The 16,679-nt window shown below is 34.0% G+C and overlaps 1 protein-coding gene across 1 annotated transcript in view; it reads left to right on the top strand.

Annotated features, from left to right (window-relative positions):
• Nucleotides 1-16,679, top strand: part of ASCC3 (activating signal cointegrator 1 complex subunit 3) — a 333,359-nt gene that overhangs the window by 86,613 nt on the left and 230,067 nt on the right. The window contains exons 9-10 of the mRNA XM_082669278.1: nucleotides 12,284-12,484; nucleotides 12,955-13,095. Coding sequence (XP_082525404.1) covers nucleotides 12,284-12,484; nucleotides 12,955-13,095 — 342 coding nt within the window. The remainder of the gene's footprint in view (nucleotides 1-12,283; nucleotides 12,485-12,954; nucleotides 13,096-16,679) is intronic.

The raw sequence follows: 16,679 nt of genomic DNA, 5'->3' as shown, positions 1-16,679 counted from the left end.
GCACGTTGGTGAAGGTGTTTCAGAAGGACATCTGACCTGCTGACTTGTTAAGAGTGTGCTGGTAGAAACCCACATGTGCAATCTTATGGTTCATTGGTGGACTTTGTTACTGTGCAGCCAGAATCTTGTTTGTCTTTTAAAATTCCCTCTTGAGGTTTTTTCTTCAGTTTTCTCAGCAGGTAAGCCTTAGCTCAAACCTGGGAATGAGGAGCGTACCTTACGCTTCCAAGAAGAGGTTAGTGCTCCTTTCTAACACCCATTATGCCTTAAGTCCTCAATTAAATCTAGCAGTGTTGCTATTATTCGTTTTTCTCTCCTTGTTTTCTTCTCTTCAAGGCCAGTAATACCTACTTATTTATCATTTTGTCATCAGGGAGTACAATATATTTAGAAGTCCCATTTGGTTGTTGTGAAATGGACTATTTTCAGGATGAGAGAATTTTTAGGAATTGACACTTAAGGGCATATTGAGTATTTTTGGTTACTCTTCTAAATGATGTAAATGCATTCCTTTAAATAATATGAAAGGATTATGAATTATGCATTGTGATTTCTTACTGCTTTTTTGTATGTAATGCAGATTGGCTCAGTTTCATTTTAGACAGTAACTAACTTACCTGTTTTTCACAAAATTTTACAATCTTATTTCCTTCAAAGACTTAACAGCAGATTACTCTCCTGAGGTCTTTTGTTGCTAAGACTTAATTTCCTCTACCCAGATTGTCTGGTTCAAAATGAATTAATATCATGAAACATTAAAACACACAACTCTTCAGTAAAGAGGAAATAATAGTGGCCATACACTGTCTTTCTTATCTCTTTTTTTCTTTTTTTAATTTCTTAATTAACAGAATTCAGTAATATTTCAGTTTTCAAGTGGGAGTACAAATTGGAAATTTGGGGTTTGGTAAAGATGTAGAACTCTTTATATGACAATGAAAAACAGGGTGAATCAGTTACTTTATATTGACATAAAAACATTAGGTATTTATATCTGTCAAGAAAGAAATTATTATTACTTTTAATACATTAAGACACCATACAGTAGGTCTTCTTCCCCTTTTGTTTTTCCTTAAGATAAATTTTTTTGGGGCTTCCCTGGTGGCGCAGTGGTTGAGAGTCCGCCTGCCGATGCAGGGGACACGGGTTCGTGCCCTGGTCCGGGAAGATCCCACATGCCGTGGAGCAGCTGGGCCCGTGAGCCATGGCTGCTGAGCCTGCGCGTCCAGAGCCTGTGCTCCGCAACGTGAGAGGCCTGCGTATCGCAAAAAAAAAAAAGATAAATTTTTTTTTTATGTAAAGAGTAAAGCGTTTTTGTGAAGCTGATTATAAAATCTGTTCTATAAAAAAAGTAATATCTAAAATGTAATATCTAAACTTACAAAACAGAAGGTAAAACTTCCTTTATAATCCCAGATCCAATGGAACAGTTTGATGTATATCTTTCCATAATTTTTTTGTATTAACAGATTATATTTAATTATGTTACTGTTCTGTGGCATGTTATAAGCATATATATCTTCCTCATCCTATTTAACTACTGTAATTCATAAAGAATGCATTATGAATTACTGATCTCAGTCTATTTATGGACGTTCAACTTGTATTAGTTTTTTTTATTATAAATGATATTTTAGCAGACATCTTTTTGCTTATTTATCTGACATTCTTGTTGTTAGTTTAACTTGGATACATTTTTGGAGGTAGAATTTTTAGGTTAAATGATATGCAAATTTATTAATGTTGATCATTTAAAAGCAATGTGTATGATGCATATGAAGATGTAAACATTACCAAGAATAATCAGTTTTTAAAAAATCTTAAACACCCAGATTAAAAAGTACTCTGACTCTATTTTGCATTTATTTGATTATTAGTATGGTCAGTATTTTCATTGACTTTATATTTTTATATTTATTTTTATAAAATTAAGTTACTTTGTTAAAAAGTCAGCATAAGGAATAAAAGTGTAAAGTAATGAAATCAGTAAGCTTTACAAGTTTTTAACTTGGACTTTAAAATTTGAACTTTTGTTCCAGTCCTTGCTCGACTACTTACAGGCCATTTATCCTAGGGCAAACTCTCTAATCTCTCCATGCCAAGTTTCCCCATCTGTAAAATAAAGGTAATAAGAAAGACCTACTTCGTGGGTTTTCTTTCGATGTTGAGAGAAATAATCCCCTTAAAGCATTTAAAGCAAAGCCTAGTGTGTAGTATGTGCTCAATTAGAAGTGGTAGCTAACTGGTACTATTATCATTAAATGGATTAGTGAACAACTTAATTGCCAACTTAAATAATAAGGAATATATTATCTTATGTGTTTATCTCTAATTAAGAGCATTAAAGATAACTTAACATTTTAGGTTTTGTTTTTATAATGTATTAGTCTACTGATCTGGTCACAGATCATCAGTTTGGGGTTGGCCGTCAGTGAAGTAGCGTGCCAGGTCTTCCCTGGTTCCGTTCCTTTAAAGGTTAGGGTGTGGACGTGTGTGGTAGCAGAGGTATAGTTGGGACCCAAGTAACAGACTCCTGGTGGTCCAGATTCACTTGCTTCGCCTTTAGCTCTTGAGGACAGAGAGTAAGTCCTCACAGCTTGGCACTTGGTAGGCAGAGTTCAGTGTACGATGAACGAATGGGAGGGTACGTTTTAGATAATGGCCAGGTGTGGTTTAGGCTTTGCAGTTAATAACAGGTCTGTACTTTTGTTGAAACCATAGAGTCCTGGTGAGGTCCCAGCTCTAATGCTACAGGTATTGGATGTAGGAAGAGAACCTGCTGTTTCTTCTATTCCTAAACTTTTAATTGAGAGAAACCTTTGAGGAACTCAGCCTATTAAGACCAAAAAAGAGAATGTTGAGGAGGACAGTGAGTGGAGGGACATATGACTTAAATTGAATTACTCTTCTGAAGGTTTTTTAAATTACCTTTTTGTCTCTGGAGGGTAAAACTCTAGGAATAATAAGAACTTTTTAATATGAAATATTTTTGCAATACTTGAGAGCTCATTTAGGCATCTCCATTTAATCAGACAGATCTTTAGTTTTTCCGTTTTTTTAAGGAAGTCAGTTGTATATCTTTGTGTGTGTGTGTTTTACCTTTTTCTTTTTGCATAGGTATTATCACATTTTAAAAGCTAGAAATCTTTAAGTAGTGAAAAGTCTCATAATTTATCCTTGTCCCCTGTCTGCCCAGATCCTTATTTCAGTCTATTAAAAATCACAGTATTAGATTTTATGTATTCTCCCAGAATGTCTACAAGCAAATATAAACATATTTTAGTGTTAACTGTTAAATATATATAAACAGCAGATTCTTATTCCCTACTCCCCACCCCCACCATCTTTGAGAAAAGTAGCATATTATAATATGGGTATGCATCTTGCTTTTTTCAAATAACAAGATCTTTCCATCTTAGTGAATAGAATACCTTCCATGGCTGTTAAGTAGTTTGTGGTGTGGAACATGGTTTGTGGGAAGAATTAGAGTGGTGGATTCCAGCATATAGAACTTGGACTGCCTATACCGAGCTGTGATCATCTCTGATTCTGAAATTTTGAACCTAAGGCACATGCTATCTAGAGCCAGAGGAAACTCAAACTGTGAAGATTATATAATGTATGTCTTTGGTATCTATATGATTTTTCCTAAATACATGCTGAAATTGATGTTTGCTGTTAGAATATTTAAAACTTAAGCTTATGATACATATACTAACTTGGAAGGGATGACATGATCCTGGCTTCATCTTAGATACCCAGTTAATGCATTTTAACTGACTGGCAGTATAAGTACCTACATTTGATTACTATAAACAGTTAGTGCAGTATGTGTAGTGTACATTTTTAAAATAAATTTATTTATTTATTTTTGACTGTGTTGGGTCTTTGTTACTGCACATGGGCTTTCTCTAGTTGCGGCGAGCGGGGGCTACTCTTCGTTGCGGTGCGCGGGCTTCTCATTGCAGTGGCTTCTCTTGTTGCAGAGCATGGGCTCTAGGCTCATGGACTTCAGTAGTTGTGGCTCATGGGCTCAGTAGTTGTGGCTTGCGGGCTCTAGAGCACAGCCTCAGTAGTTGTGGCACACAGGCTTAGTTGCTTCGTAGCGTGTGGGATCTTCCCGGACCAGGGATCGAACCCGTGTCCCCTGCATTGGCAGGCGGATTCTTAACCACTGCGCCACCTGGGAAGCCCCTAGTGTACATTTTTGTTCTTCCAGGTAAATAGTATCATCCAGATTATTTTTTAAAAATAAAGCGTGCATTTGGTAACGGCCTGTGTAGCTAGTGTTTGATAAAGTATATCAGAAACATATTTTCTATGGGATTGCATATATGAGTCATGTCATTTCTGTAAGATTAGTAGTCTGATGAATCTGAAATATACATAGACAAGTGGATTTAGGATGAAACTTGTAACATTTTCATCTACTGATTATGATGTATTGAAAATGCTTAGTTAAAACTAATTAAAAGGGAAAATGGTACATATTTCAAATGACTGTGCTAAACATAAAGCCTTTATGATAAATTAGCCATGATACTCATTTTTCTATTTAAGAGCAAATACTAAGATGCTAAGAAAAATAATTGCAGTTCAATTTTGTATATTCATTCATGTATAAAATGAACACCTGTGTTTCTTCTAAGTTAGAAGAATATCAAATATTTGGAAGCAATGATTGTTAGTGCCATTTAATTAGACATTAGTGTATGTATGAAATATAAATAAAACAATGAATATTATTACTACATAGTTCTAAATTTAAGTAAAATAGAGTTTTGATATAGTCACACTTTTTCTTCCTCTTTAATCTTTTGTTTTCTTAAGATATTCGTGAATATAATTTGAATATTATATCAATACAAGAAATTCCTTATGCTCAGTGAACTTTAACTTAATTATCTCATGTTCTAGTAGCTCACAAACATAACTTGAAACATACTGAATCCTCTAGTGATATTTTTTAATACTGTTAAAGTTGCTGCCTGTACCCATTCCTTTTATTTTTTTTACCAACAAGTTTATTTTGAAAATTATTTCATCCATTTTTCTAAATTTAAAATGAAAAACAAAAATGAACTTTGGGGGGAGGGGGCAGAATGTGGGCTGTGGAAGTAATTTATAAATTTTTGTAGGGGTTTGCTTTTTTTTTGGTAACTTGTTTCTCATCAGCATATTCTGTTGCTAGTAAAGACTATATATATGCAACAGTAATTTAAGGAATCTTTTGCAATGGTTTTTAAATGAATGTCGAGACTTTTTAATTGGCAAACTGAATCATTGTATGGTAGTATTTTAGACGGTATATTTGGTGGTAATTTGTGTTTGGAGCTAAGACAAACTCAGTTCAGGTTTCATCTCTTCCACAGTTTACTAGCAGTGTGGACTCGGGTGAGTTGTTTAACTTCTCTAGGCCTTAGTTTCCTCCACTACCCTATATTCTTTCAGGAAAATCTTTAGAGGTAGGTGAGTCTCTATGGTAGTCCCGTCTTCATAGTCTGGTCATAACCTACTTTTCCATCTTCATTATCTCTGCTTCCCCTTCCTCCCATCTCTGTCACACAACTACTAACTTTTAACTAGTTCCAGGTGTTTTTCTTTGGAGCTAAGACAAACTCAGTTCAGGTCTCATCTCTTCCACAGTTTACTAGCAGTGTGGACTCGGGTGAGTTGCTTAACTTCTCTAGGCCTTAGTTTCCTCCACTACCCTATATTCTTTCAGGAAAATCTTTAGAGGTAGGTGAGTCTCTATGGTAGTCCCGTCTTCATAGTCTGGTCATAACCTACTTTTCCATCTTCATTATCTCTGCTTCCCCTTCCTCCCATCTCTGTCACACAACTACTAACTTTTAACTAGTTCCAGGTGTTTTTCTAATACTCAGTTCCTTCTACCTGAAAGAGCATCCTTCTTAGTGACGCTCTCTCCCCTCAGATAGCTCAACATATAGTCCATGTCTTTATTATAGACAACTGAAATGACGTAATATAATTTTATCACCTTTTTTCCCCCTTAAACCACAAGCTAAATATTCTAAGGATCATTTTAGACACTGTCTTACTTTTGTTAAGAGAAGAAATATTTATACTGACATAAATTCTTAGTATAGTAATATTTATACAAGTGATCAGTAAATGATTGTTGAATTGAATAGAATGTTATAAACCTCCATGTGTAATAGGTTTGTTTGTGAGTATATTCTTCTAATGCCTTAGTTTGCTTCTTGATTGAACTGTAACCTTTAGGAACAAAAGAAATGTTTCTTATTCAAGATTGAATATAGGTTTTTTCTGGAACTGCTACATATTTTGCTTAGATCCAGTTTACTCTTCCTTTGGAAGATATTGTGAATGAAGTGTGTATCTTTTTAAGATTTTTAAGACTTTTTCCCTCATTTATTCAACTGATTTATCAATCAGTGAAAATTTATTTAGAGACCTATTATGTTCCTGGCAATTGGTTAGGTACTATGGTAATGCAGAGAGTAGTAAAACTGAATCCTTAGTTTAAATCCAGTGGGCCGGATATACGTATAAATAAATCATTTCAGTGTTTGTGGTTAAGGGCCATAATGGCAATATATATATAAAGGGGGTGGTGTGAATGTCCAGCTGCTGAGAGAAATGGGAGTTCCCTAAATCTTTTGAAATATGGCAGAGTATAAATGCATAAATATATTAATTGTGTATGGAATTGGAGGGGACCAGAGATTACATTTGAACTTGAATGATAATGAAGAGCTTCTCAATGCTGGGAAAGGTATTATAGGTTGTGCAAAGGCACAAAGAATGTCCAGAGAATAGTATGTATAGATGGCAGTAGTGGAAGATAATAACAAGGGTTCACATTTTCAAGGATTCTATTTGCTATACCTTCTGTGCCTTGAAAGATCTTGTATGCTACATACCCTGTATAGTTAAAATGGACAGTGAGAAGTCTCAGAAAATCTTCAAGCTGGAATGTGACATGATCAGATTTATAGTTTAGGAATAGTGGACTTCTGTCATGAGTCTATAAAGACTGGAAATTGTAGGATTCACTTACCATAGTATTTTAGAAGCTTCATATAAAAAACAAAGATGATATATGACAGTGATGATAATAGATGCTATTAATTTATTTCAACACAGTTGCAAGTACCTACACTGTGTATGGTTTATACTATATGGTTTATAAACATTAGCAATTAAAGACTATGATTCTGAAGTTACACTATCTTCGAATCCTAACTTCACCATTTATAGCTGTGTGAACTTAAGTCTTTTGAAATCTCTGTTTCCCCATCTGTAAAATAATCTGGTATGGTTATTACAAATAATTAGGATATTCATATGAAGGATTTACCCTGTGATTGGCTCATAATAAGAACTCTGTAATTGTTGGCTATTTTTATTATTTTTTTAATTTCCTTGTGTGATAGTATAACCTTATTTTACAGATGAGGAAATAGAACTCAGAGGTGTTAATTATGTTGAAAGTTACATTGCAAATACAAAGCCAATCTTTTGACCTGGGCCTCTGACCCTAAGCCTCGTGTTCTGAAAAATGTGCTGCACTGCCAGTCCAAGGCTGAGTCATCAGCAGAGATCGATGAGAAAGTATCGCTGGTACTCTCAAGGTGTTTAATCGGTCTGCCCAAGAGTTTCTAGGCCCTAGAGATACTACTCTGATATCTTCAAGGTGTGTGTATCCAAATGAAGGCATAAGTGGATATAACAGATAAGTCTATAAAATTATTTTTAATTTTAAAAAGACAGCTTTATTGAGGTATACTTGACATACAATAAACCATATATATTTAAAGTGAAAATTTGATAAGTTAGAGTATGTAAACACATGTGAAACCATCACCACAATCAAGATAGTGAACATAACGGTCACTTTCAAAAAGTGTTTCCTGCCCCCTGCAAGCCCTCCGATCTCTCCCTCCACCCACCTCCCTACCCCCAAGCATCAACTAATCTGCTTTCTGTCACTATAGATTAGTTTGTATTTTCTAGATTTCTATATAAATGTAACCATGCAGTATGTATTCCTTTTTTTGTCTGGCTTCTTTCATTCAACAATCATTTTGAGATTCATCCTTATTTTACATGTTTCAGTGATTCATTCCTTCTTATCACTGAGTAGTATCCCACTGTATGAATGTGCTACATTGTATTTATCCATTCATCTTTTGATGGACATATGAGTTGTTTCTAGTCTTAGCCTATTACAGATAAAGCTGCTATGGACACTTGTTTACAAGTTTTTGTACGTACATATACTTTTTTTTTTTCCTCTTGGGTAAAACCTAGAAGTGGTATGGCTGGATCACGTGAAGTGTATGTTTAACTTTTTAAAAATTAAGTGCCAGTTCCTTCACGTCCCCACCAACACTTGCAATAAGCATTTAAAAAATTTTGAGGCATTTTAATAGGTGTATAGTGTTATCTCATTGTGGTTTTAACTTTCAATTCCCTAATGACTCACGGTGTTGAACATCTTTTTTGTGTGCTTATTGCCATCCGCATACTTTCTTTGGTGAAGTGACTGTTCAAATCTTTTGACCATTTAAAAAATTGGATTGTGTGTTTTCTTATCATTGTGTTTGGAGAATTCTTTATATATTCTGGATGCAAGTCCTTTATCACTTGTAAGCTTCACAGAGATATTCTCCTGTGCTGTGGCTTCTTCTTTCATTTTCTTAACATTATCTTGAAGACTATAAGTTTTTCGTTTTGCTTAAGTCCAGTTTATCAATTTGTTTGTTTATAGATTATGCTGTGTTTAAGAAATCTTGGCCTAACTCAGGACCACAGAAAATTTATCTTTTATTTTCTTGAACACGTTTTATAGTTTTAAGTTTCATTTTAGGTCAATGATCCATTCTGAGTTAACTTTTGTATATGGTAGGAGGTATGGATCCAAGTTTATTTTTTGCGTGTGGCTATCCATTTATTCCAGCATCATTGATTGAAAATGCTATCCTTTGTCATTTGCATTGCCTTTGAGCCTTTGTCAAAAATCAGCCATCCGTATATGTGAGGGTTTCTTTGTGGATTCCTTATTCTGTTCCTCGATCTATTTATCTTTATGCCAATACCATGCTGTTTTGATTTCTCTAGTTTTTTAATAATCCTTGAAATCAGGTAGTTTTAGCTCTCTTACATTGTTCTTTTGTTTCACAGTTGTTTTGTCTCTTCTAGATCCTCTGTGTTTCCATATGGATTTTAGAACCAGCTTGTTAATTTCTATAGAAAAGCCTGCTGAGATATTGAATTGGATTTGCATTGAATCTATATATCAATTTGGGAAGAACTGACATCTTTCATAGATTTTTTTTCATTCTGTTAGCAAAATTACATAGTTTTTAGTACATAAGTGTTTCCTATCTCTTAAATTTTTTATAATTTTGATGCTATTGTAATTGATTTTTAAAAATTTTTTACTTTCAGACTTTTCATTGATAGTATACAGAAATATAATTTTAAAAAAATGCTGGTCATGTATCCTCCAACCTTCTTAAATTCACTTATTAGTGTTAGGAGATTTTTTGTAGATTCCATCAGATTTTTGCCTAGGAAATCATGTCATCTCTAAATAAAGACAGTTTTTCTTCTTCCTTTCCTATATGAATGCCTTTATTTTTAAATTAAAAAATAATTTTTTTTTCCTGGATTGCACTGACTGGAACCTATAGTACTATGATAAGTGGTGAGTATAACATATAGTATGGTGTTAAGTGGTGAGTGTAATATCTTGTTCTTGATTTTAGGGGAAAGCATTTAGTCTTTAACCATTAAGTATAGTATGAGCTGTAGGGTTTTTTTAGATATCCTTTGACAGTTTGAGGAATTCCCTTCTATTTCTAGTTTGCTGAGACATTGTTTTTCTTTTTGGTTGGGAATGGCTGTAGGATTTTGTCAAATTATTTTTCTACATCTATTGAGATGATCATATGGCTTTTCCATTATAGTGTATTATTATGGTGAATTACATTGAGTTTGAATGTTAAACTAACCCTGCATTCCTGTGATAATCCCCACTTGGTAATGATATAGTATTATGTTGTAGAATTCGATATACTAAAGTTTTGTTTATAATTTTTTTCTATGTTCATAAAGGATATTGGTCTGCAGTTTTATTTTGTCTGGTTTTGGTATTAGCGGAAAGCTTGCCTCATAGAATGATTTGGAAAGTATTCTCTCCTCTGCAGTTTTTCTGAACAGTCTAAAACTCCATGAAAAATTGGTGTTATTTCCTCATTAAATGTTAGGTAGAATTTACCAGTGAAACTGTTTGGGCCTAGAGTTTTCTTTGTGGGAAGGATTTTAACTTCAGCCTTAATTTCTGTAACAGATACAGAGTTATTTAAGTTGTATATTTCTTCATGAATGAGCTTTGGTAATTTGTGTCTTTTAAGAAAGTTGTCCATCTGATCTAAATGGTCAAATTCATTGGCATAAAGTCATTTATAATATTCCCTTATATTATTTTAATATCTGCAGCATCTGTAGTGATGCCATCCTTCTCATTCTTGGCATTAGTAATTTGTGTCTTCTCTTTTTTTTTGGACACACCACGTAGCTTGTGGGATCTTAGTTCCCCAACCAGGGATTGAACCCAGGACCTCGGCAGTGAGAGTGTTGAGTCCTAACCACTGGACTGCTAGGGAATTCCCTGTCTTCTCTCTTTTTTTCCTGATCAGTCTGGCTTAGGGATTAATCAATTTTATTGATCTCAAAGAATAAGCTTTTCTGTTTTCATTTCATTGATATCTACTTTGATCTTTATTATTTCTTTTATTCTGTTTTACTTCGGTTTTAATTTTTCCTTTTTCTAATATCTTATTTTGAAAGATGAAGTCATTCATTTGAAACCTTTCCTCTTTTTTCATATAGGTGGCTAGTGCTATATATTTTTCCTTGAATAGTGCTTTAGCAACATCCACAAATTCTCATACGTTGAGTTTTCGTTTTCTTCAGTTAAGAATAGTTAATTTCCCTTTTGAGTCCTTCTTTCATCCATGGGTTATTTAAGAAGAACGTTATTTAGTTCCAAATATTTGTATATTTTCTAAGGATATTTCTAGTAAGGATTTCTAATTTAACTCCATTGTGATCAGGGAATATATTTTGTATGTATTGCTTCCTTTTCAATTTATTAAGACTTGTTTTATGGCCCAGAATATGGCATATATATATATATATATATATCTTGTTAAATGTTCCATGAACAATCGAGGAGAATTATTGTTAGATGAATAAATGTCAGTCAGGTCAAATTGGTTGATAGTGCTGTTCAAATCTATTGTAGCCTTGCTGATTTTCACACCTACTTGACTTATCAGTTCTTGGAGAAGGATGTTGAAATCTCTGACTGAAATTGCAGATTTGCCTATTTCCCTTTGCATGTCTGTCAGTTTTTGCTTCATGTGTTTTGAAGATCTGTTATTGGGTATATAAACATTTAGGATTGAATGATCTTCTTCATGAAATGACTGGGTCTCTATTCCTGGTAATATTCTTGGCTTTTAAATCAATTTTTTTCTGGCATTAATATAGCTATTCCAGTTTCCTGCCATTAATTCCATCCAGTGTTTTGTTTACTCTCAGACATTGTAGTTTTCATCTCTAAAGACTTTTCGTATAGAAGATCTTAGGAAAAATTAATTAACCACTCTGTGTCTTTAATTTCTTCTCTATTAAAAGGACATAATAATGGTACCTATACTATAGAATTGTTTTGAGGATTAAATAAATAAATATATGAAAGTGCTTACAATTGCATGTGTCACAGTGTAAGTTCTGAACAAACATAATCTACAGCTGTTATTCCTACTCTTAAGGATGCCTTTTCAAAAAAGTATCTTTAAAAATCCATAACATATTGAAACAGAATTTCTTATTGATTTATATCCCCAGGAATTTTCTTGTTTGCACTTTCATTTGTTATCCTCAATCTAAATAAACTAGGCTATCATCATATGAAATCAAAAGATACCTGTTTAATTTTGTTTCATTACATTATTATCATGGTTTTGTACTTAGGATTGTGTACAAAGATACAGGTATAGTCTCATTATCATATTTTTCAAATTTAGTGGGTTACAATTCCCAAGTGCATTAGAATTGTACAATAGTTGTGAGTTGTCAACTGTGCACACTTAGTTTAAATACAGGACACATTGAGAGACTAAACAAATTAGTCATTTGGTTTTTTATCACTAAAAATTTGCATTTAATGTTTTGTATGAGACCTTCACGTATTATCATTTATAGTGGGTCATGTCGTTTTTAGATTGGACAGCTGGCTTTTAAAGGGATGAGAAGACTCAATAGAATCCAGTCAATTGTGTTTGAGACTGCCTACAACACCAATGAGAACATGCTGATTTGTGCCCCTACTGGAGCTGGAAAGACCAACATTGCAATGCTTACAGTTTTGCATGAAATTCGCCAGCATTTTCAACAAGGTGTTATCAGAAAGAATGAATTTAAGGTAGGAAATTAACAAGTCCGACAACAGCTTCTTCTTTTTTTTTTTTTTTTTTCCCGACAACAGCTTTTTAAATTGTAAAATTTAAAATCATTTTGCAGTTGTACATGTTACATGAGATCTGGAAGTTTTTAAGGATATTATACATGAAGTCATGTAAAGAATGCTGCATGATTTACTTCATTACTTTTAGGCAATCCCTATTTGTGTTATGAAAATCCCACTACCCCTGTGAAAACTATGAAATGCACTTAGCTTTGAAGCACCAGTTTTCAAAGTGATAAGGCTATATCAACAAATTCCATTGTCCTGTAAACAGCTGCACACTTATACAACAAAGATAAGTACTTTTCATATATCACTATTAAGATTTTTCGCCCTAAGTGGCTAGAATCATATTTCACAATAAATAGTGACTTGTATTGACGTTGTAGTTTTTGCTCATTCATCAAGCTAGTGTTTCTTTGGCGCAGATTGTATATGTTGCTCCAATGAAAGCGTTGGCAGCTGAAATGACAAATTACTTCAGCAAACGTCTAGAGCCACTGGGCATCATTGTGAAAGAATTGACTGGTGATATGCAGTTGTCAAAAAGTGAAATTTTACGAACTCAGGTATGTTGTATACTTAGATTTTTGTTGTTGTTGCTTAATACCATTCTTTTTTTTTTTCCAAGCAATTGTTAAACAACTATACCTTAAGTAACTATAAAACATAATACGAATGTGACATGGTGAACTTCTTTTTTTGTAACCACAGCCTATCCTTTACAGAAGAGGTTTTTGCTGGTGCTTTGTTCTATTATAGCCCTTCTAATAACTTCCATGATTCTTGCCATATCTTGAATATTGTTAGATTCCTGGTGTAGATTTTAAGTCATTGACAGTAAATGTTGATCTTTTAAAACAATAGGCAATGAGGATTTTCATAAGACCAGACTTCAGTTTTAAGAACAGGAAAATGTATCTTTATACTTTATATGTTATAGATCTTTAAAGGATCCCACTAGCATTCTAAAGTATTCCATAAGGATGGTTTAACGTATATAAAAAAGTTTTTAGTCATTCTGTATTTTAGCAAATAGGAAGCTACTAAATCTTGCACTGTATATAACACTATATTAGGTGAAATGTATGACAAGCAGGGCATTTAAGATACCGTTCCTGCCTTCAAGGATCTTTTGACTGAGTAGACAAAAACTACATTAGAACTACAACTAGATTATCATTAATGGATGCAACATGTAAGTAGGTGATGTTCATAGTGCTTGTAAAAAATAAAATAATGTATAACCAGATATTAATGGGACAATTCAGGGGAGATTAATGGAAAATAGATGATGTAGCTTTTGAAACAATGAATAGACATGTGATTTGAGGGGCTTCCCGGGTGGCACAGTGGTTGAGAGTCTGCCTGCCAATGCAGGGGACACGTGTTCGTGCCTCGGTCTGGGAAGATCCCGCATGCCGCGGAGCGGCTGGGCCTGTGAGCCATGGCCTCTGAGCCTGCGCGTCCAGAGCCTGTGCTCCGCAACGGGAGAGGCCATAGCAGTGAGAGGCCTGCGTAACGCAAAAAAAAGAAAAAAAATGTGATTTGAGGGTATCTTCATTTCCTAGGGTTGCCATAACAAATTATCACAAACTTTGTGGCTTAAAATAACAGACACTTAATTCTCTCACAGTTCTGGAGGTCAGAAGTCTGAAATCAGGGTGGCGGTAGGATTTAGTTGCTTCTGGAGGCTCTGATAGAGTATCCTTTTCACATCTCTCTCCTAGTTTTTGGTGGCTGCTGGCAGTCTGTACACACATCACCCCAGTCTCTGCCTCAGTCCTCACATGGACTTTTTCCCTGCATTGTCCTTTCCCCTACTTTTCTAAGAACACTATTTTTAGATTTAGGATCCACCCTAATACATATGATCTTATCTGAAGGTCCTTACCTTAATTATGTCTGTAAAGATCCTTTTTCCAAATAAGGTTACAGCCACAATTTCTGGGTAGACATGTGTTTTGGGATGCCACCATTCAACCCATGACAATGGGTATGCCAGGTATACTGAACCACATAGCAAAGAAAAAAATCAGGTTCCAGTTAAATGTATTTTGGACTTGATAAGGATAGAGTGCATTATAATAAACATTTCAGTCAGTTTTACCAGTTATTCTTAAGTTTGCCTTTCATAGACACTCTTTTGTTTTTTCATTGACACTCTTGAAAAAATCAACTCTTAATATTTATATACAGGCATGTTCATTGTAGTATTTTTAAAAAATATAAAACAGAAAGAGTAAGAAGAAATTAAATATCTATGAATAGAAGACTAGTTAAACAATATGAAATTTCACTTGATAAAATAAAATATTCCTTAAAATGATGTTTTCTGGGAATTTTTAATGGCCTTAGAAAATGAAGTTTAGAAAAAAATACAGGAACAGCTCTTTATGTTAATACAATTATGTATTCTATGCAATAACCAAAACGCTATCAGGAGGAATAATTATAGTAGTTATGTCTGGTGGTAGGATTATGGAAGATTTTTTCCCCACTTTTTCTACTGTAAGACTGTGTTAATGTTATAATCTAAAAAATAAGCATAATTTTTATTTTACTCTAGGAATCATTGTTTTATTCAGCATAATTATTTTTCTTCGATATAGTTGTTTCATAACCTATCACCCAATTACCTAATATTTTGGTAAAGGCTAGGGAAAGGAAACTAAAATTTATGGGACACCAGCTAGCATGATGCTCTTGTCACTATGCTAGTTGCCCTACAGACATAACAATGCAGTTCTGTTAAGGAGAGTAAGGCTTATTGAGGTAACAGGTCTTGCCTGGGCTCCCATTTCCAGTAAATCATGTAGATAGGATTGGATTCCAAGTCTTCAAATTTCAAAGTTTGTGATAAATTTCTACTAAAATATGTCACTTTTGCCCATCTTTTATATCCACAGTTTGTTGTTTTAGGTGGTGATGATGGTGGTTTAAACCACCAAGATACTGAAGGAGCTTGGTAGTATTTGAAAGAAAATCAGTAAAATGAGGGTTTGTCATGTGAGGGGAAAAATGCCTATCTATAGATGTTTAGTTTTCAAGTCAGTTCAATATAATGTGTATAGCAAATAAATGAAATAATTAATTTTTAAAGTTACTGAAAATAACAAAATTACCTTATTTAGAGATCAAAAGTTGGAAAAGTAAAGGTGTGTTAATTTTTTAAAGAAATTCCAAAATGCCACCATTTTAGGACTTAGTGATTAATAATGAAGGCTCTAGTTAAGAGTACTTTTAGAATTTTGGAAAATTTCCCGAAATGTAGAGATAGTGAAGGCTTTAGTTCACTGAAGCATTTGTTTTTGTATTAATAGCTTTAGTTTTTGGAATGCTAAAATTAAAAAATTTTAAACTCATCTCTAAATTGTAAAATAGAATTTTGTCATGTCAGTGGTGACAGTATTTGTTACTATTCTTTTAGTTTGTGAAGGACTGATATTCAACTCTTCTCAGGGTATATGACAGTACCAGTTGTTAAAATATTGAAATATTTTTTAGCTCGTTGGGAAATGGATACTGCTAAGAACCCTCCAAGTGCAGCTCCTACCAACTCATAATCCAGCAATTAAAGGGTTAGTACCTGGACCAGCAGGAGGCCTCTAGGATGTAGTTTTAGCCCTAGGGCAACTGTTCCTATTAGTTGGTTTTCTTGAAGTTAATCACCCTATTTCCTCCTTTCCTGTACCAATGCTGACTTCCCCAGGCCTCAGTGCTGGTCTGGGGTGGGAATGAAAGAATACGTTTGCCTGTCAGTCTGGCATCCTTACCACCCTGCCTTTCTGGTGGACAGTTGTCCATTCATACTGGTTGTTAAATATTTTAAATATTATACCTGATTTTTTAATTAATACTACTAGAGTTTAAAGATTTATTAGTGAAGACCAGTATCTGTTTCAGTAAAGGTTAGTAGATAAAAGCAATGATCAAGGATGTAGCTCTGGTTGTTAATGACAGTTTCCTTCAATTAAAAAAATTTCTTTTACCATATTTATAGTAGCCTCTTTAAAGTCATTGCTGAACACAGCATGTGGCCCGTTACGAGCCAGATTTTATTGACTGCCTTTTTTTTTCTGTGAATGAGTCACATCACCCTGTTGCATAGCTAGTAATTTTGGGTTGAAAATAAAAAGTTTTAGCAACTCTA

The sequence above is a fragment of the Grampus griseus genome (genome assembly GCF_964374135.1).
Source record: "Grampus griseus genome assembly, chromosome: 13".
Taxonomy (NCBI): domain Eukaryota; kingdom Metazoa; phylum Chordata; class Mammalia; order Artiodactyla; family Delphinidae; genus Grampus; species Grampus griseus.
Note: the sequence above shows the minus strand (reverse complement) of the source record. Positions and strands in the feature narration are given on the sequence as shown.